This window comes from Callithrix jacchus, chromosome 9 (assembly GCF_049354715.1).
Source record: "Callithrix jacchus isolate 240 chromosome 9, calJac240_pri, whole genome shotgun sequence".
Lineage (NCBI taxonomy): Eukaryota > Metazoa > Chordata > Mammalia > Primates > Cebidae > Callithrix > Callithrix jacchus.
Window position 1 is genome coordinate 46,414,479 of NC_133510.1, and position 22,344 is coordinate 46,436,822.

Sequence of the window (22,344 nt, forward strand, 5' to 3'; positions counted from 1 at the left end):
AATCTAAGTTTCTTTTTCCAGCTCTTCCTCTTATGTCAATTTGAATGAGTTCTTTCATTATTTGCCACAAGCCCTCATCATGTCATAAGGTACAATAAAGAACATGTGCAATGAAGTGCTTTTTTTTTTCAGACAGTGTCAGTCTGTCACCCAGGCTGGAGTGCAGTGGCACGATCATGGCTCACCGCAGCCTCAACCTCCTGGACTCAAGCAAGCTTCCTACCTCAGCCCCCTGAGTAGCTGGGACCACAGGCACACACCACCATTTCTGGCTAATTTTTGTATATTTTGTTGAGACAGGGTTTTGCCATGTCGCCCAGCCTGGTCTTGAATTCCTGGACTCAAGTAATCCTCTTACCTTGCCTTCTCAAAGTGCTGGGATTATAGTTGTGAGCCACTGTGCCTGGCAATGTGCTTTTAAATTTGAAAGAAAGAATATGGCCAAGCCCAAGTCATTGGTTCTCAAACTTAATGTGCATCAAAATCACCTGGCTACACCTCCAGAGTTTCTGATTTCTAACACATTTCCAGGTCATGTCAATTTTGCTGCGCCAGGGGCCACATTTTGAGAATTGCTGGCCTATGGGAAGTAAATGAGGAAGGATTTAATGTCATTTTTGAAAGTTAAAAAAGATCTTGGTGGGCATGGGTATTTGAAAACTCTTTGAAGGCTGGGTGGGGTGGTTCACACTTGTAATTTTAGCAGTTTGAGGGAGATGGGTTCTTGGGAAATGAGCCCTCAACCCATGATGCTATTTCTACTTGTTATATCGAACCGAGCATAGAAAATCAACACCAGAACAAAAGTATGCCAAATTGCAGGGTTTATTGCCCACGACCACGGAGGACTCACGTCTCTCCAACCGTGGCCCTGTAAAAGAGGGTGACAAGACTTTTTATACCCGTAAAATCACCTTGGGGGTGAGGGGAGAGGATGGGGTGAGGGGCTTTAGATATTCCCAGGGCCAGTGGATTCAAATCACCTTCTGGGCAGGGATGAGGGTGAGGGGGTTCTGGACATTTCAAGGGCCAGGGGACTATTTGACATTCTGATTGTCATTCAAGGGGTTCACAGATGCTAAGATTAGCATTCGTTTACACCTCGTCTGGGTAGGGGTGGGATCCATAGATTTTTATTTACTTGGCGCCAGGATGGAATTATCTGGGGGTGCTTACTCTGGTAAACAAAGGCCAGCAATTCTGGCAGTTACAGATAAGAGGAGGTATGCAGCTTTACCTCACTTTGCATCTTGCAAATAATCCAGCAGTTTACAGAAGCCAAGGTTAGCAGTCATTGAGGAGAATGGAAACAGTTTTGTCTCTTTATAAAATGGCATTGTACCGGTTCTAACTCTAGACCAGCTATATCACACACTTACATAATGTCAGAGTCATTCAAACCAGACTGACTCCATCCTGAATAGGGGCTGGGTAATAAGGCTGAGACCTACTGGGCTGCAACATGGTGAGACCCTCACTCTGTTTAAAAAACAACAACAACAAAAAAACTCTTTGGACATCTATTAAATGAATTGGAATGCTAGTTTGATTAGTTTTGCCAATTTGGATATTTTGTTATTAGAGTAGTTCCAAAAAAACCTTTCAAATTACTGTTATCCTTTGTTAAAAACCAAAATCTTCTATTATTAGTCTTCTACTTGCAATACAAGTAAATGTTTTGTATTTATAACTGGATTGTATATTGCATAATTATCACTGTGCAACAAAATTAGTAGCTTAAAATGACAAGCCTCATTTTTAAATGATTTTTCATGTTTCTAGGGTTGACTAGGATGGCTAGGTGATTTTTGCTTGAGGTCTGACACATGGTTGCTGTCAGTGGCTGGAGTTAGAGTCAGCTCACAGGCTTCTTAGCTCATATGATGCTGTGGGAATGTCTCTTAGCATGCTAATGCTTTATAATTTGTGTATAACGAACAGTGAGGACAACCTGAAGTCACTTTCATTGCCATCTGGCTGCAAAACTCAAGGAGTTGAGGGCTCTTCCAGCATTATTTGTTCTCTCTGTGGTCTCCTCAGCATGGTGGTCACAGAGTAGGCAGCCTTCTTTTGTGCTGACCTAGGGCCCCAAATCTGTGTCTCAGCTGACTGGGCCCAGATGGAAGCTCTATTGCTGTTTACTTCCTAGCCTCAAAATTACTCTTTCAGGAAAAATTCTCCAACTGAGTTTTTTGTGTACTCTCACACCACCACCACAAAAGTCAACATAGGAGACTTCTGTGACCAAAGGTGTGGAGATTTCTTCCCACGACCAAGCAGTGAACCCCAGCTGGGTGTCCTCCAATTCAATTCCCACACTGTTGTTACGGGAAAGGGGTCCCAATCCAGACCCTAAGAGAGGATTCTTGGATCTTGCACAAGAAAGAATTTGGGGTGAGTCCATAAAGTAAATTTATTAAGAAAGTAAAGAAACAAAAGAATGGCTACTTCATAGACAGAGTAGCTCTGAGGGCTGCTGGATGGCTATTTTAATGGTTATTTCTTGATCATATGCTAAAGAAGGGGAAGATTATTCATAAATGTTCCAGGAAAGGGGTGGGCAATTCCTGGAACTGATGGTTCCTCCCTTTTTTAGACCATGTAGGGTAACTTCCCATCATTGCCATGGCCTCTGTAAATTGTCAGATGGGAGTGTCTGTTATCATGCGAATGCATTATAATTAGCTTATAATGAGCAATGAGGACGACCAGAGATCACTTTATTTGCCATATGGGATTTGGTGGGTTTTGGCTGGCTTCTTTACCACATCCTGTTTTATCAGTGGGGTCTTTGTGACCTGCATCTTGTGCGAATCTCCTATCTCATTCTGTGACCCAGAATACTAACTTCCTGGGAATGCAGCCCAGTAGGTCCCAGGCTTATTTTACCCAGCCCCTATTCAGGATGGAGTCGCTCTGGTTCACACGCCTCTGACATCATCCACCTGGAAATAGTGTCAGATCCCATTGGGTTGAGGCCTAATTCCTCAAGACCCCCACCAACCCCACCTTGCCCAGACGTCAGTCACAAGTCCTCACCTCTGAAATGTCTGATTAACTGGCATCAAGTTAGAGTTCCCACGAGCCCCTCTTCTGGTTTAATTAATTTACTGGAGAGGCTCACAAAACTCGGAATCACTTAGGTTTAGTGGTTTTTTATAAAGGATATTGCAAAGTATACAGATGAAGCGATGTGTAGGGTGAGGCATCAGGGGATGAAGTGCAGGGCTTCCATGCCCTCCCTGGGTGTGCCACCCTCAAAGAACCTCCATATGTTCTGCTATCTGGAAGCTCACTAAACTCCTTCTTTTGGGTTTTGATGGAAGCTTCCCGTCAATATTCCTTCCCTTGGGGTATGAGGCAGGACCCTCACTGGAGAGGGTCTTTTATTTTCATTATTTAAAAAATATAAGATGGGGTCTTGCTATGTTGCCTAGGAAGCAACATATTGAATTCCTGGGCCCAAGTGAGCCTCCCACTTCTGCCTCCCAAAGTGCTAGGACTACAGGCATGAGCCACCCAGTGCCTTTGGAGAAGCTCTTAAGGCTCACAATCAGAAAGGAGGGCAGGAGAAAGTCAGAGAGATTCTGGTTTCTACCCCTGAGGCCTAACACACCCAGCATTATAACAAAAGACTGTAACAAGGGCTATAGGAGTTACCAGCCAGGAACTCTAGATAAAAACAATTCTATATACCGCAACCATGCAGCATTATTTCTGCCTTACTCTTATCAGTCATGGTGGTTGCAAAGGCCTCCCCAAGTTCAAAAGAAAGGAAAAAGCACTCTACTTTATGAGGAATGTCAGAGTTCTGGAAGAGCATGGTGGACTAGAAATATTGCATGGCCATTTCATGGAAAGTATGGTCTGTGATATACGTCAGTGATAAATGGGGAGATATGGTGGGTGCATTGGTTTTCTCTGAGTGCCAGATTGGGTTCTAGGATTTCACAGGCCAGGTATTACTGAAGTGACTGTGTTGTCTGGGGTCGTCGTTAAGCGCCAGAAAAATTTAGGACAAGGAATCACACGAGTTTAGGAGAAGAGGTTTAATAGGCAGAAGAGAAGGATAAACAGCTCTACTCTCTCTGTAGAGAGAGGGGGTCTCCGAGTGGAAAACACCATCTAACAGTGGATAAGCTGGATTTTATAGTCAGGTTCGAGGAGGAAGTGTCTGATTTACTTAGGGCTCCCAGATTGGTTTCATCAGGTATGACGTTTACTTAGTTCACCAGGAAGTCTGGCTGCCCCACCCTAATCTTATTATGCAAATAGGCTTTCCAGTTGATTGCCACCATCTTGTCTGCTCCTTACTGTACACGTGGCTGACAAAGAGAAGGGAAGATGGAGCCACCATCTTGAACATGATTGACACAACTTAGGGTATCTATGCCTGCAGTTCGATTTTACAGGCTGCTCTTCATTAGAAAGGCCTGTTTTCTTTCTATCTTTTTTTAAACCCCTACATGGAAAATTAGGCAGGGATTTTACTTCAAAGACTTTCTTCCCAAATACTATGGAAAAACATCTATTCATTTATATTTCAGGTTTTTTTCAATAGATATTAATGTTCCTCGTAGACTGATAAATGTAGGACATCACATGATTATCAACCTTTTAAGTTCAGTAATAGTTGCATTTTTCAATGCAAAATTAAATAGGAGTAATATCTTTGAACATGTTTCTCCTCCACTCATCAGACCTATTGATTCTAGAATCCATTTTGAGAGGTGCAACTACAGGTGGTTTCTGTTAATATCTGAAAGTAATTTTTAAGATAAATACGTGAAGGTTTCAAATAGTGGAGGAGAGACGCGAACTGTGAGTAGGGAACGTGGATAAAAGGATATGAATTTTTGATAACAGGCACTGCATTTTCAGGTTGAAATCAATAGTTAGTGAAATAAATAGTAATAAAACCTTGCCAGTTTTATTTCAGAAAGTATTTGCAAGCCAGGTGCAGTGGCTCATGCCTGTGATCACAGCAATTTGGGAGGCTGAGGCAGGCAGATCACATGAGCCCCGGAGTTTGAGACCAGCCTGGGCAACATGGCAAAACCTCGTCTCTACAAAACATACAAAAAATTAATTGGGTGTGGTGATGTGCACCTGTAGTTCCAGCTACTCTGGAGGCTGAGTTGGGAGGATTGCCTGAACCCGGGGGGTGGAGTTTTCAGTGAGCCAAGATCTTGCCACTGCGCTTCATTCAGCCTGGGTGACAGAGAAAAACCCTGTCTCAAAAAAAAAAATATTTGCATGATCTTTTTTTGTATCTTTTTGTTTCAGATATTGTCAGCTCAGTCCAATCTAACAATTTTATCTTTTAACTGAAGCTTTAGTCCTGTTGTATTTAATAAACTAATAATATATTTGCACTTAAATGTAACATCTAATCTTGTGCTTATTAATTATACATGATTTGTATTTCTTTTTTTCTTACGTAAGTTTTTAGGGTATACATCTTTAAAGGCCTTACTTTTTGTTATCATTCAGTTTAACATATTTTCTAACTTCCATTTTTCTTCTGTGACCTATGGTTTATTTAGTGGTAGACTGAGTTTCCAAAATGTGGATAGTGTCCAGTCATATTTTTGGTATTGATTTCTGGCTTATCTTGCAGTTGGAAAACATGAACTCTACAGCTCGACTGTGTGGGAGTTCTCTGTGTCAGTTAGGGAGGTGTGTTGTTCCTGTTCGTGTCTTACCTATGAAGATACAGATTACTAAGCTATAGCCTGTTTGTTCTATAAATTACATAGAAAACCTGTGTTAAATTTTCCCACTAAAATTATTGATTTTTCTCTTTTCCTTGTATTTATCAGTACGTATCTACTGAAGTCTATTCAAATCCCTGCTCAGTGGTTTGTTCAGGACAGCACTGTGTTTGAGGAAGGTGACATGGCCTAACAGAATGGTCTTGAGCTGCCTGATTTCTGTGATATAGGGACTGCACCAGCTCTGGTCACATCTGGATTATCTCATATCCAGTGTTCAAATGAACCAGATTAAATGAAAGAATATGGGGGTACTTTTTGGGGGCCAGGGTGCCACAAGGCCTTTGGTTTCAATCTCCACTGCCTAGGGAATTAACCTGTGTTGTGTGATTTTAGGTGTTTTCTTCCTGTTCCCTTAAATAACACCTAAATGTGTCATTCAGCCGTGTGACTCCTGCTAAGCCATGAAGAATTTGGAATTCCTACCAAATTCTGATGATAAAATAACTCCCCCCGCCACCCCCACGTTGTTTTTACTAGTCCTGTCAGCTGTTAGCTTTCCTGGATTTAACCGATCTCAAGTTAAGGTCAATATCGACAACTTCACGAGATGAATAAGATGAGCGGCCATAGGAAAGTCAGTCTCTTGAACACAGGGGTTATTTTCTTTTAGTTATCCTCTAAGATTTTTTCTCTTTTATCTCCAGTTATTTGAAGGATTGAAGGCATTTCGAGGAGTAGATAATAAAATTCGACTGTTTCGGCCAAACCTCAACATGGATAGAATGTGTCGATCTGCTGTGAGGGCAACCCTGCCGGTATGTACATGTAGGAGTCTGTTTTGTGTTTCTTTTAATGTAATGGGTCACAGTGTTGACCACCAAACAGATCATTTTTGAATAGTGAGATAAATATTCAGTACAAACCATATGCACATTAACGTTATTTCTGATCTACTTCAGCTAGGTAAAAAAAGAAAAAGAAAATGGCAGGGTGCAATGGTTCACTCTGTAATACCAGCACTTTGGGAGGCTGAGGTGGCAGATCACTTGAAGCCGGGAATTTGAGACCAGCCTGGCCAACATGGTAAAACCCCACCTCTGCAAAAAATACAAAAATTAGCTGGGTTTGATGGTACACATGTGTGGCTTCAGCTACATGGGTGGCTAAGGCATGAGAATTGCTTGAACCTGGGAGGCGCAGGCTGCAGTAAGCCGAGATCATCACATCACTGGACTGTAGCCTGGGCGACAAAGCAAGACTCTGCCAAAAAAAAAAAAAAGAAAGGCCAGGCGCAATGGCTCACGCCTGTAATCCAAGCACTTTGGAGGCCCAGGCGGGCAGATTACCTGAGGTCGGGAGTTCAAGACCAGCCTGACCAACATGGTGAAACCCCGTCTTAAAAAAACAAAAACAGAAACCCAAAACCCAAGAAAATAATATCATTTGACAATTCCACAGTTTTTTTTAATCAGTATCTGTAGGGGATTCATATCATGAGATGAAAAATAAGGAAGAAAAATGTATCTCAAACTGAAAGTTAAAGACCACATGAAATTAATAAAGAAAATGGAAAGCATGGTGTGCAGCACAGGTGTTTTGGGGATATTTTTCGTAATTGCTTTAGATGCTAGTAAGATACAGTAACTTAATTATTTTGATATTTTATCTTAAGTAATGTTTTGAGATAAAAAGATTTCAAAATGGGTTCTCCTGGCTATTGAATCATGGCTGTCACAACATTTGTTATGGAGCAGAAATCATTGTAAGATGAGTTAGTTGTTTTTTTGTTTTTTTTTTTTTTGAGACAGAGTCTTTCTCTGTCACCCAGGCTGTAGTGCAGTGGTGCAATCTCAGCTCACTACAGCCTCCCGGGTTCAAGTGATTCTTGTGCCTCAGCTTCCTAAGTAGCTGGGATTACAGGTGCACACCACCACACCCAGCTAATTTTTTTTTTTTTTTTTTAATATTTGGTAGAGACACGATTTTACCATGTTGGCCAGGTTGGTCTCCAATCCTAGACTCAAGTGTTCTGCCTGCCACAGCCTCCCAAAGTGCTGAGATTACAAATGTGAGCTACCACGCCCAGCTTCAGGGGATTTAGCCCAAGCTGTGCATTCAGGAAGCTGGAGGACAGCTAAATTCAGGTGCTCTTCATTCCTTTGCCTATTTTTGTAACCTACATTTCACCCACCTCCTTTGGAGGCCATAATATAGAAGCAGAGGGGAAATTAAGTTAAATTCTTTGGACTAGGTCATAGTTCTCTCTTCTACTCATTACTGCCAGATCACTGGGAAAAATCTTTACACTGAGGCCAGAAGAAAAGGGGAGTAATATTTGTTAGACATCAATCTTGCTGCCGTGTTATGTGGTTTCACATTCCTTACCTGTGTAGTTACGGCAGTAAGGCATTGCTAAGAAGGTTATCGGTTGTACAGTTTATTAGTGGCTTTGTACAGAGACGAAAACTTGAGTCCAGAGAAATTAAATGACTTGTCTGAAGTTACGCAGAGCAAAAGAACAGGGCAAGAAATTAGAGCCAGGGTTTTTTAAATTCCTGGTCAAGGAATTCTCACTGAATTCTGTCTCTAGACAGCAATACCAGGGGCTAAGGCAGGTGATACAAGGTTCACCTATATGATTGGTAGTCTAAATTTCTACAAGACTACACTATGATTTGCTACAGGTAAATTTTTTTTTTTTTTAATTTCGAGATGGAATCTTGCTGTCACCCAGGCTTAAGAGCAATGACACAATCTTGGCTCACTGCAACCTCCATCTCCCAGGTTCTAGCGATTCTCCTGCTTCAGCCTCCAGAATAGCTGACACTACAAGCTATTCTGCCACTACAGGCTATAGCCTGCTACCACACCTGACTAATTTTTTGTATTTTTTAGTAGAGATGGGGTTTCACCATGTTAGCCAGGATGGTCTCGATCTCCTGACCTCATGATCTGCCTCCCTTAGCCTCTTAAAGTGATTACAGGCGTGAGCCACCACACCCTACAGGTTAATATTTAAATAGACAAATTCCAACATCATGAGCTTTACTCAGATGCTTATTACTAATTTCTACCTTAGGTAATCCATCACATCTCTGAAAGTATGTTTCTTTGCCTCGCAAGTGAGGAGAGACTATTTAAATTATTTTACAAAGTATCACCCATCTAGTAGATGCAATTTTTTTTCCCCTTCAGAAATAAAGTGCTCTTTGCTTTTGCCCATTTTCCTATTAGGTTATCTATCTCTTCACTGACTTTGGGGATATCCAAATATATACACGAGTTAAAATCCTTTGTTGATCATGCTCCCAATAACTTCACTCAGCTTGTTGCTTTCATATCTTTTGAAGAATAGAAGTCTTTAAGTTTCAAAGAGTCATATTTTATTCATTTTTTTCCTTTATGATTTGTCTTTTACATCTCCTACTTAAGAATGCTTTTCTACCTTAAGGTCACAGAGATATTTTGTACTTTTTAATAGAAGTCTTAATATTTTGTCACATTTAAGTATATCATCCAATTAGAATTGATTTGGGGGTATGGTATGAGGTAGGGATCTAATTTCTTATCTCATATGGATAGTTCTTCATTCTGTCACAGTTTTTGGAGGGAAAATCACAGAAAAAAATTGTTTGGTTTTATTATTACTTAAAAGATTTTTTAATTGGTAACAAAAAATTGTCCATATTTATGAAGTACATGTGATGTTTTAATGCATGCATAGAATGTGTAATGATTAGGATAAATAAGAAAGAAATACATAAAAATTAGGATAATTAGGATATCCATCACCTCAAACATTTCTTATTTCCTGGTGTTGGGATTATTACTACTTTTTTAACAAAAAAAGTTGAAGTCTAAATGCTTCAGTGAGGATCATTTATTATTGCCACATTGGGAGAAAATTCTGTCATTTATTATGTTTTTCCTTCTTTCAGGTATTTGACAAAGAAGAGCTCTTAGAGTGTATTCAACAACTTGTGAAACTGGATCAGGAATGGGTCCCTTATTCAACATCTGCTAGTCTGTATATTCGTCCTACATTCATTGGAACTGAGGTGCAAACTGATTCCTTATTTTGGGGTAGTGTGGTGGGCAAGTTATTGTTTATTGTTGTTTGAAACTTACAGCGTATAGTTTGCAGTAGCCCTCTGGTTGTATCATTAATCACTTTTTCCTTCTCATTGTCAAGATTAGGTATAGCAAACATTTTCTGTAAAGAGACAGACAGTAAATATTTTTCGGCTTTGTGGCCATATAGTCTCTATTAAGAAATTAGATACCTACCTCTTACCATACCCCAAAGTCAATTATAATTGGATTATATACTTAAATGTGACAAAATACTACAACATTTATTAAGAAATACAAAATATCTCTGTGGCCTTAGGTAGGAAATGACTTTTTTTTTTTTTTTTTTTTTTTTTGAGACAAGGTCTCGCTCTGTTGTTTAGGCTGGGGTGCAGTGATGTGATCACAGCTGACTGCAGCGTTGACCTCCTGGACTCAGGTGATCCTCCTGCCTCAGCTTCCCGCGTAGCTAGGACTACAGGCATGTGCTACCATGCTTAGCTAATTTTTAAATTTTTTTGTAGAGATGAGGTCTCATGGTATTGTCCAGACTCGTCTCAAACTCCTGGCCTCTAGCAATCTTCCTAGTACAGCCTCCAAAAGTGCTGGAATTACAGGGGTGAGCCATGTCACCTGACTGGAAAGGATTCTTAAATTCTGCCATTTTAGTACTAAAGCAGCCATAAACAGCACATAAATGAGTAACCGCAGTGCTGCTTGCCTTGCCTGCTTAGGATTAGTAATTATTTTCTCAGTTTACAAGTGCAGTGTCTCCCATTTTGGTAGCATTTCTCTTGGGTAGAAATGGTTTTAAAATTTGGGGGAGGGAGAGTTGCTACTTTTCATTTTCCTGAAGTCTTGGGATTACTTGGTATGAAGTGGAAATGGAGGGTCCTCTTCCCACATAGAAAAATCATGAAAATAAAGTTCACAGTGGGAGTTAGGGAAGGAAATTGAAGAGCTGGGATGGTAGGTTTAAATAACATGACCTTATGATTTCCTGGTGGGTCACAGTATCTTTGTTGGGTTCCCTTGTGAACAAAAGCATGTATTAGGCATGCCTGGAGGGGCCAAGCCCTTTTGAGTGGACAAGTATTTTATATGAAGACCCTGTCACTTGTCTCCGGTATCTGGTAGGCAGCTGTGACCTTTGAGAGTGGGTGATATTGAAGGATAATTGACAGAAGGAGATGGAATGTAGCTGGCAGGTAAAGAGAGTGGGAACATACGAAGATATTTGGAATAAGAGAGTGAGAGTGCTTTTGCTATAGTCTAGCCATTCTGTTCTCTACTAAGTGTTGTGAGGTTACCAGGTTTTCTACTAGGCTGTATGAATGAGAAAAGTAGGGAGATACATAGGGCTCTGGAATAAATACCGAGGTGTTTTCTTTGGTATACTTGATGCCTACAGAAAATCTTTTAAGGATGTAGATAATGAATTTCAGTCTTTCTGACAAGTTTTAAAGAATTGGTACAATTTTAAAAAGTCATCTACTTCCGTAAGTTTTTTGACATTTTAAGATAATTGAATTTTTTTTTTCCAACTTTTAAGTTCCAGGGTACATGTGCAGGTTTGTTACATAGGTAAATGTGTGCCAGGGTGGTTTGCTGCACAGAGCAACCCATCACCTAGGTATTTAAGCCCAGCATCCATTAGCTATTCTTCCTGATGCTCACCCTCCTCCCACCCCTCCCAACAGGCCCTAGTGTGTGCTGCTCCCCCGCATGTGTCCATGTGTTCTTATTGTTTAGCTCCCACTTATAAGTGAGAACATGCACTGTTTGATTTTCCTTTAATTTTTTTTAACTTTATCATAGGAAGAAGTACTTTTTAAAAGTTGGTTGAAACATTGTTACTGATCTCAAAGCACTGTCTTCCAGTTATTCTGAGATACTTTTTCAGGCTAAGATCTGATACTCCTATTCCTAGTTTGTTGAGAGTTTTTGTCATGAATGGATGTTGGATTTTGTCAACTTTTTTGAATCTCTTGACACATTATGTGGCTTTGTACTTTATTACATTATTAATGAATGAATTATATCAATTTATTTTTGGATATTAAATCAACCTTACTTTCCTAAGCTAAATCCTACTTGATCATTGTGAATAATTCATTTTTTATCTTGCTGAATTCAGTTTGCTAATATTTTAAGAATTTTTGTGTCAATGTTCATGAAAGATTGATCTAGTTTTCTTTTTTCTTTCTTTCTTTTCTTTTTTTTTTTTTTGAGACGGAGTTTCCCTCTTGTTACCCAGGCTGGAGTGCAATGGCGCGATCTCGGCTCACCACAACCTCTACCTCCTGGGCTCAGGCAATTCTCCTGCCTCAGCCTCCCAAGTAGCTGGGATTACAGGCACACGCCGCCATGACCAGCTAATTTTTTGTATTTTTTTAGTAGAGACGGGGTTTCACCATGTTCACCAGGATAGTCTCGATCTCTTGACCTCGTGATCCACCCGCCTCAGGCTCCCAAAGTGGTTTCTTTTTTTTAACATCTCTCTCCTCTTCCTCTTGATCTAGTTTTCTAATACAGCTGGGCCCCAACTTACGATGGTCCTACTAGGATTTTTTGACTGTGTGATGGTATGAAAGCAATATGAATTCAGTAGAAACTGTCCTTTGAGTACACATACTATCCTGTTTTGATTTACTCCAAGTCTTCAATAAATTAGATGAGATATTCAATACTTTATTATAAAATAATACAGTTTTACATGATTCTGCCCAACGATACGTTAATGTAACTGTTCTGAGCACATTTAAGATAGGATAGGCAGAACTATGATGGACGTTTGGTAGGTTAGGTGTATTAAATGCATTTTTACCTTAAGGATATTTTCAACTTATGGTGAGTTTATTGAGGTGGAACCCCATCATAAGTCGAGGAGCATCTATGTATCTAACTCCATGATTTAGTAAATTCTTTAGATTACCAAAATCCTATAATCTAGAGTTAGGCAAGATCTTAAATCAGGTCTATCTTGTAGTCATGATCATTCTCACTATTAGAGAGTTCTTAACTTTTTGTCTTGGAATTTCTGAGGTGTTATTTAAAATATGCATGTGGAATCCAATCCCCAGAGATTCTGAGTAGATCTGGAGAGTGATTCTGATGCCTGCCCACATTCAAGAACCTTAGCGCAAAAGCCCTGCCAAGTTTCTCTTTCACTATACACTCTATTAACTTATATACTTGATCATACTTTAGACCTCAAAATTAATAATTTTTTAAAATCTGCTTCCTAAGTTGTAAGGTAAGAATTGAAGAAAATAATGAATACCATTTGGGGAGTCAACATTATTTATATTAGGTTGGTATATTTAGATCAGCTATCATTTTCTAATTAACAGGGTAGGCAGAAGAAGCCATCACTAGTGATTCAGAAAGGATCATGATACAAATAACATCCAATAAAGTACATGCATTTAAATATTTCTGCCCCCCACAGATATTACACAATTCATGCTGGTAATAATCATGCGTTAGATTTTCATGGCGGTGACATTTGATATGTGAAGTACTGGCTGGAAGATGGGTGTCAGTAGCTTCAGGTTCACTGGGATTCTTCCATCAGAAATGGTTAGCTTTTGCTTGTCTTTTTATGTTACTTGTTTTTATGATGGGTCTGTCCTGTCATTGTCTTCATAGAATAACTCCAAGCTCAACTCTGTCAGTTATGTGATTTTTTAAAAAGTTTTTTTGGTCCTGTCTTGCTTTTGGCTGACTTTTATGTTTTCCTTTCATGGTTAGATTAACTGGGTCTTGTGTCCAAAAGATATTTTGATTTCTTTCAATGAATAAATCTATGTTAGGGTAATATATTAAGTTTTATAAACACCTACTTGATCACTTGTAGCTTATCTCTATTCCCTGGTGTGGTAGTCACTGTGTGTATAGAACACTGAGGATTCTACAATGGACACATTTGTATTGGGCCCCAGCCCAGACCCAAATCTAAATTTGTAGAGCCAGGATCAGAGACTCTGCATTTAACGAACTTTTCAGAGATTTCATAACCACTTTTAAAAGAATCACCATCCCAAACCTTGTTAAGGAATCAAATATATGTCTGCCAGTAATTTTAGTGCTTTAAATCATTGAAAGCTGAACTTTCAATGGCACCAAAGTGGAAATATTTATATCACTGAAAGCTAAACTTCATCCTAATGGCAGCGTTGAGTTCACTTCCTAGGCCATGGTATGACAGTCTGATATTAATTATTGCCTTTCACACTAAATAAGATTCAGTAGCTGCCATGTAATTGGGGAGCAGCTCTGCTACTGACTTAAAGAATTTCATTATGTTTGCCAAGCTCTGCCTCTTTACATGTTTAATAATTAACTGATCCTTCATTTTTAATAATCTTCATAGATACATACTAGTTATACCAATGTTTTTGTGCAGTTCTTCATGATAAATAATTAAGTCTATGATGAAAATCCTTATAGATTTACAATGATGATAAACAGACATGTATATTATTGGAACACATTTAATTAACTGTTCATATATAACCAGTGAGTAGGGATTGCCAATTAAAAATACTAGGCTACCAGTGCATGGAAATTTGAAGGAAAAAACAACCCGAAATTCAAAATACTTCAAAATCTGAAACTTTTTGAGCGCTGACATGATGCTCAACAAAAATGTTCATTGGAGCATTTCAGATTTCCTATTTTCAGATTAGGGATGTTGAATTGGCAAGTGTAATGCAGATTAATCCAAAATTCCAAAAAATAATTCTAAATCAAAAACAATTTTGGTTAGAAGCTTTTTGGATAAGGGATAGTTCAAGCTTTTTGGATAAGGGATATTCTGTAGTACATAAATATATAATACAGGATGGTAATTGACATGAATGTATAACATCAATGTGGTACACAAATATTTAAATCCATGTACTTTATTGGATGTTGTTTTATATAAATTTATTGTAAAAAAAAGTTTAGAGAATAAAATCATTAACATTACCAAAAGATTTCTCATATTTTATAAAAGGATTATAGTAGTATTGTAATCAGTGTCTCCTAAAGTATTTATTTATGGGTTGTTAAAAACCTAAGAGAAACTACAAGCTGGAGTGCTCTAAACTACTGCTGATTATGTATCAATTGGTAATTAAGAGAAAATCTAGATCATAATATTTAAATAAAGAACATTTACATGAACGATTTCTAAATTTTTACTTTACTAGACAAGAAATTAAAATTATTTGACTGTCATGTTCAATATTGGATACCTAACAACACTACATCCAAAGAAGCCAAATTTTGCTGATTTTAACCTCACCCTATTTAGTAACTCCATGCAGGTACAGTGATATGAGCACATGTGGACACACAGACCCAGACCTTTATTTCCTTTGGATTCTGGTAAGTGCAGAGGTGCCTTGACCATAGTCAATAGCAGAAATATTCCCAACCACAAGTTCTGAAATTCCATTTGATCGTTGCTCTTAGCCTTCCACTTTTTAGGCATATCTCAGTCCCAGTTAATCCCACTCTCCCCATTTGGGAAGTGGTAGAGGGAGACAATACTAAATTATATCAGAGCTGAGAGTAAATGTCTTTGAAAAGGGTCGAATCTGATACTAGAGATAGCCCTGTCAGGAGGTAGCCCACCCAGCACCTGTGACCAGATCCCAGGCTGTCCACCACAGATTTGCAAACTACTCACAGATTTGACTTCTTCAAGTGTACTCAAAGACAAGCTGACTTTGGCTAATGCAGAAGTTAATTCCTCATATTCAGTAAAATTATATTCCTACACTAAGATTGCCCATAGGTACATTTCTGGAGTTGAGCTCAATTAGAGAGAAGCTGTCTGCCTTTAGTTAATGCCAGCCTTGGATGCACACAATACAATTTTAACACTATAGAACAACATTTTAATCATCTCACATAAGCAGTTTCCCCATTTACAACTTCCTGGGAAATCTTTCATTATGAAATGTTTATTAGAACTCCCATTTTAAAATCCTGCTGCCATTTTGTGAGCGGGCAGAAGAAAGGCTAGAGATGAAATTTATCAGTCTCAAATGGTTCACTCCTTTATTTATTTATTTATTTTGAGATGGGGTTTCGCTCTTGTTACCCAGGCTGGAGTGCAATGGTGCAATCTCGGCTCACCGCAACCTCCGCCTCCTGGGTTCAGGCAATTCTCCTGCCTCAGCCTCCCGAGTAGCTGGGATTACAGGCACGCGCCACCATGCCCAGCTAATTTTTTGTATTTTTAGTAGAAATGGGGTTTCACCATGTTGACCAGAATGGTCTTGATCTCTTGACCTCGTGATCCACCTGCCTCGGCCTCCCAAAGTGCTGGGATTACAGGCTTGAGCCACCGTGCCCGGCCAGTATTTTCTTTAAAAAAGAAAACAGGCTACTCTTTGAATAAAAAAAAAATTGTGGGCCGGACACGGTGGCTCATGCTTGTAATCCCAGCACTTTGGCAGGCCAAAGCGAGCAAATCACGAGGTGCATAGATCGAGACCATTCTGGCTAACAAGGTAAAATCCTGTCTCTACTGAAAATACAAAAATCAGCTGGGCGTGGTGGCATGAGCCTGTAGTCCCAGCTACTCAGGAGGCTGGGGCAGGAGAATCGCTTGAATCCGGGAGGCGGAAGTTGCAGTGAGCTAAGATCACGCCACTGCACTCCAGCCTGGCCACAGAGCGAGACTCTGTCATAAAATAAAATATTATGTTGCTTTAGGAAAGATGTTCTTCTGTCTTTTCCAATTACCTTATTTCTTCTGTCTCTCCTTTGCCTTGCCTAGGCAGAATTATTCTCTAGTCTGCACATGTTACTGTGCTTCTCTGCCTTCTAGGTCAAAACATAGGCTAGTAGTACTTTTCTCAGCTCACTGAACTCTTTCCTGCCATCATCCAAATCACCTCTGAAATCCTGCCTTTCAATAAAGTAATTTCTGGTTGACCCAGAGGGAAGTGATAATTTTCCCTGTGACATGTCTTTTTATTTTCCATCATACCCAAGTGTCTTGTCCTTCCGTGCAAAATATACATGTATTTGATACCCTTACATATGTATTTGCCATTTATTCGTGAGGTATAACCTATGAAGTAAAAAAAAGTCTTTTTATTTTTTAACACATCAGCATTTCAGCTTCAGTCGGTGTCGTCTCTTGAAAAGTTAAACACACTGCATTTGAAATGTTATATTTCTCATTTTTCATGTTTTTTTAAAGCCCCTTTCAATTCCTTATATATTTGAATATTCCAGGAAGCTAGTAGAGTGAAAAGCCAGAGTGCTAAAGTGTTCATAAGGAAATATGACTTATTGAAACTGACTTACACCATTCCTCAGCTATTGTCACATGTTCTCATTATTTATGTGGCTTTTGCTTTATTTAATCAGATGCCTGAACTTATCATTTGGAATTTTGCTTATAGTTGTTTAATATTATATAATAAAATACTCTTTTGTGTGAAACAAATAAATTAATTGACTTTCTATTTTTAAATTTTTCATAAATTTATGTTAGATTCAGGAGTTCCATGTGCAAGTTTGTTAAATGTGTATATATTGTGATATGGAGGTTGTAGCTTCTAAGGATCTCATTGCCCAGGCAGTGAACATAGTACACTATAGGTAGTTTTTCTAAACTGGAATCCCCAGGGTTTATTGTTCCCATCTTTGTGTCCATATGTACCCAGTGTTTAGCTCCCACTTATAAGTGAGGACATGTGATATTTGGTTTTCTGTTTCTGTGTTAATTCATTTAGGATAATAGACTCCAGCTGCAGCTATATTGCTACAGATGACATGAGTTTATTCTTTTTTACGGCTGCATAGTATTTCATGGCATATATGTATCACATTTTCTTTATTCAATCCACCATTGATGGGCACCTGGGTTGATTCCATGTCTTTGCTATTGTGGACAGGGATGTGATAAACATAAGTGCAGATATCTTTCTTGTACAACAATTCATAATAAAATACTCTTAACAACAGCACAGAATTTAAATTGCTTTTCAGGCTAGAAGGGATAATTATGAATAGAGACAAATAGTGACTCGTAAGCATAGTAACAGACCCAATCACAAAGCTCTCTTCCTTTCTTTCTGCCTAGAGTTAGATCTTATTCATTCTGTCTTAAAGCACTGTGATCATTTGCAGTGAAATCACAGAGTTCTTTTCATGAAAAGACAATGAATTGGTGTAAGTAATCATTTAAGGATGAAGGTGACTAGGCTGTGATCAACACCAGTACTTGGAGTACTTGTAAAACACGAATTGACCTTGGTTAAATTTCACAGAATAAAGCATTAGTATACATAAACACATTTTCTCTCAGCATTGAAAAATTCTAGTCTATAATTTACCTGCTCGCTAAGAATAAAAATATTACTTAGAGGTTTATCAAGACCTTTTCTAGACACACGAATTTAATGTACAGAATTATTCCATTTTCTATCTGTGCTCTGTATACTACCACCTAGTGGAATAAAATGCAAGTTTACCTGTCAAAATCAGGAGAAGGAAATGAACTAGGTGAAATTTATTTCAGGAAAAAATTTTCATATAATTCTTTTATTATAATGTAGTTTGCATAAAATACATGAGTTCAGAGTGAGAAAAGTCCCAGCCATTTTTGTGCTATTAAAATGCTATTAGCTTGTCCACAAATAAGCTGTTCTATTCAGAAACTTAGAAACCAGGCAAATTATTGAGACTATGCCAGCATATTATATCTCTAAATTATGTTGAGAAGCTTCTCTTTATTCCTTATCACTAGGGCAGATTAGTCCATTTTTACACTGCTATAAAGAACTACCTGACACTAGGTAATTTAGGAAGAAAAGAGGTTTAATTGACTCACAGTTCTGCAGGCTTACCAGGAAGCATGACAGGGAGGCCTATGTTCCTAGTAGAAGGTGAAGGGGACGCAAGGACCTTCTTCACACGGTGGGGCGAGAGGACGAGGGGACCAGGGGGCAAGGGACGGAGGGCGACAGGGGAGAGCGAGACGCGCGAGAGGGCGCGAGAGGGCGCGAGAGGGCGAGGTCGCCTGCAAAGGGGAAGTGCCACACACGTTTAAGCCATCAGATCTCATGAGAACTCATTCACTATCAGAGAATAGCAAGGAGGAAATCTACCTCCAGGATCCTGTCACCTCACACTGGCCCCTCCTCCAATTTGTCGTGAGATTTGGGCTGGAACACAAATCCAAACCATAGCATAGAATTCATTAAAAAATCAAACATATTATGCCTCAAGGCACCCATGAAATGAATGTACCATTTCTAACTGACAGGTTAAATAAAAATGCAGAGATAAGATGGTTAAGTTTTATCATAGCTGGGAAGAAAAGCAGGTGTGTATATTGTGCTTAGGTTTTTCTTTCCCAACAGTGAAACCAAAAAAGGCAAATGGAGCTTTGAGGCTCTTTATCCTTTATTGGTAGGGTGGTCCTCCTTCAATCTTCAGCCTCCATTAAACAACAAACACAAGCTAACAATCAGAATCTGTTGTAGCTTGCAGACGGATTTCTCTAACCTAGTCTCTCATCATCCATCATCGGTTTGTTCTGTGGCCACCCAGGCCCTTTGGTCGTCATGTTCTGATGGAATGCTACTGAAATTAGTTTCCTGTTTCCGAAGGTGGCATACCTTTCAGATGGCATTGGTTTGCACTTGCACAAACATATTTTTTTATGCTCATGAATATTTTACCTGCCTGATTTTGGTGATCCGAGTGTTCAGTAGTGGGTGAGGGACTGTAGGGCAATGGGTAGTAAGAGGAAGTTTGATTTAATTGAAGTTCAGATAAAAATATCCCAAAGTTCACTTTTAGCCAGTTTCAAGAAACATTACAAAGCCACGAAATCAGCTGAAATTGAGTCTCTTCTATTCTAAAGATTCTTTTTTCTTTCCCTGACAGATCCCCATTCCTATCCAGGTAGACCAGGCTCTAGTGAAGATCCGACATGAGTGGTTTATATCCCAAAACTATTAACCTGATAGTCCTGCCTTGTTTTTTCACTTCACGTGTTCTTGAATTGCTGAGGATAGCCCAGTGATCGTTTCTACCTTTATAATATGTAGCCTTCAAAACGCTGGGTCTCTGTTTTCTTCCTTAATAAACGGTGAATCCTAATGACATAAACTGCTCTAGTGCTGGAGGAATTGGCATGATTTTGCATCATGGTTCTGACTTTTCAGTGTTTGTGGGAAAGATGGCCTTCTCTCATTGTTATTTACAAGGCATCCATTCCCTGATATTTTAATGATACTGTTAAAAGGAAAACTTTAGCCGAATTAAATTTAAAAGGGTTTAATTGAGGAAAGAACCATTCGCAATTCAGGCAGCCTTCCCAGCCAGAGTAGGCTCTGAGACTTCAGCGCAGCCTGCTGGTAGAAGAGGATTTATGGACAGAGAAAGGAAAGTGACATACAGAAAACAGAAATGAGGCACAGAAACAGCTGGACTGGTTTTAGCTCAGCATTTGCCTTATCTGAACACAGTTTGAATCGTTTGGCCACATTCGATTGGCCAAAACTCAGTGATTGGCACAAGATTAGGTTACAGTCTGTTTATAATGTCCATTTAGGTTATAGTTCATGATGTTAAGAGAAACGTTTAGGCCAAGCTTAAAATATGTAATGAGGCAGCTGTAGGCTAAACTTGATTTAACAGTACTTATCCCTGTGTTGAAGCTATACTCTTGCTACCTGCTACTCGATGTGGGCAGGTGTGCTAATGGCACATTCCCCTGCACCTACCACCTGCTGAAGCCCCTGCCATGTCCTGAAGCAGTCACTTAGGCTGTGAAACAGTAAGATGAGTTAGAGAAGTAAATATTACATTTTACCTCCCAAAGACTAAAACCATGTCTGGGTTCTCCCCTTTCTCAATTCCCAATCAATGCAACCTTGAAAGGTGTGATAGAGATAGCTGTTAGAAATGTGTCTCTCCTCCAAAACCCTACTAATGTTCAAAAATGGATATATCTAGCTGTTCTGCTAAAATCCTAACTCAGAAAGCAAAGCAAAATGAAATTTACATACTCCATTCTCAGGATTTCCTTCTTAAGAAGCATTAGGCAGTTGGGCTCATGCCTGTAATCCCAGCACTTTGGGAGGCCGAGGCAGGCAGATCACAAGGTCAGGAGTTCAAGACCAGCCTGGCCAACATGGTGAAATCCCATCTCTACTAAAAATACAAAAATTAGCTGGGCATAGTGGCATGTGCCTGTAATCCCAGCTACTCAGGAGGCTGAGGCAGGAGAATTATTCGAACCTGGGAGGCGGAGGTTGCAGTCAGTCGAGATCGTGCCACTGCACTCCAGCCTGGGCTACAGAGCAAGACTCCATCTGGAAAAAAAAAAAGCATTAGGCTTTGTGTAACTCAACTTTAGAAGTATGACAATAGTTCCTGTCATTCGATGCTTCTTCTGGGAGACAGACATAAATCTATTTTAGACTTTAAGACTGGTGTCTGCATTGTAAGTTACAGTTGTGTGTACTTCTGCTTTGTTGCAGCCTTCTCTTGGAGTCAAAAAACCTACCAAAGCCCTGCTCTTTGTAATCTTGAGCCCAGTGGGACCTTATTTTTCAAGTGGAACCTTTAATCCAGTGTCCCTGTGGGCCAATCCCAAGTATGTAAGAGCCTGGGAAGGTGGAACTGGGGACTGCAAGATGGGAGGGTAAGTAAATTTGTGTCTCTGTCTAACGGAAAGAGCCCTTCATGACCGTTTAGTTATTGCCACTTCACTTCACTCTGAACACATACAGTAATTTTCAAATGTTAATACTCATTGTGTTTCATAGCTAATTTTCTGGGTTTAAAATGTCCTAGTTTAAAGGATAGCCCTTGGACCTTCATAAGGGGGAATCATTGGATATGATACTTAGGCAAGAACTAAAGTAAGAAACTAAAACAACCATCACATCAGTGCTTTGGACGAACTGCCCCTGGGCGCTGGTCTCTGGCCGCAGGTTGCCGGCTGGCATTAAAGAGCATCTGGTCCTGGGACCCACGCTCTCATTTGACTCCAGGGAGTGCTGTCTGCAGAAGGTGCCCGCTTCACTGAAGTGCTGTCTTCATTGCCACAGATTGTGGCCACACCTGCTGCCAACTGGCTGAGGGACAGCCCTGCTTTGGCTCTGTCAGGCCAGTCTCATAGGCCATATGTAGCTGGCAGGTAATAAAAGAGCATTTGAAAAGTGTTGGACGATTTGGGGATGGACTTGGCCGTGAGCTGGGAATGCCCCATGGCTGAACGAAAATAGCCGGAGTAAGCAGCCTGGGCTCTTGTTTGCATATATCAAGTGGTGGTGTTTCCATACCCAGGGCAGCAGCTGTCCTAGGAGGTGACTCCATGGCAGTCTTGTGGGCCCTAGTAGGACATGACGTGTGCTGGGGTATTAGAGGCAATGACCACTGGCTTTGACCCTTCTGTAGTCTTGCTGTATTTCCTTTTTCTTTTCTCTCAAATAAAAAATGGATAGTTATAAAAGTCATCCCCATTGGCAAATTCAGCAACTACATTCCGTCAATGGGTAGAGAAATCCAAATGCAGTGCATTAAA

At 39.7% G+C, this 22,344-nt stretch overlaps 1 protein-coding gene across 4 annotated transcripts in view; it reads left to right on the plus strand.

The window, feature by feature from the left end:
• BCAT1 (branched chain amino acid transaminase 1) overlaps positions 1-22,344 on the plus strand; it is a 111,552-nt gene that overhangs the window by 52,555 nt on the left and 36,653 nt on the right. For all 4 annotated transcript variants that reach the window (XM_035256067.3, XM_035256066.3, XM_035256068.3 and 1 more), the window contains exons 4-6: positions 6,422-6,532; positions 9,656-9,775; positions 21,296-21,459. In XM_035256067.3, the coding sequence (XP_035111958.3) occupies positions 6,422-6,532; positions 9,656-9,775; positions 21,296-21,459 (395 nt within the window). The remainder of the gene's footprint in view (positions 1-6,421; positions 6,533-9,655; positions 9,776-21,295; positions 21,460-22,344) is intronic.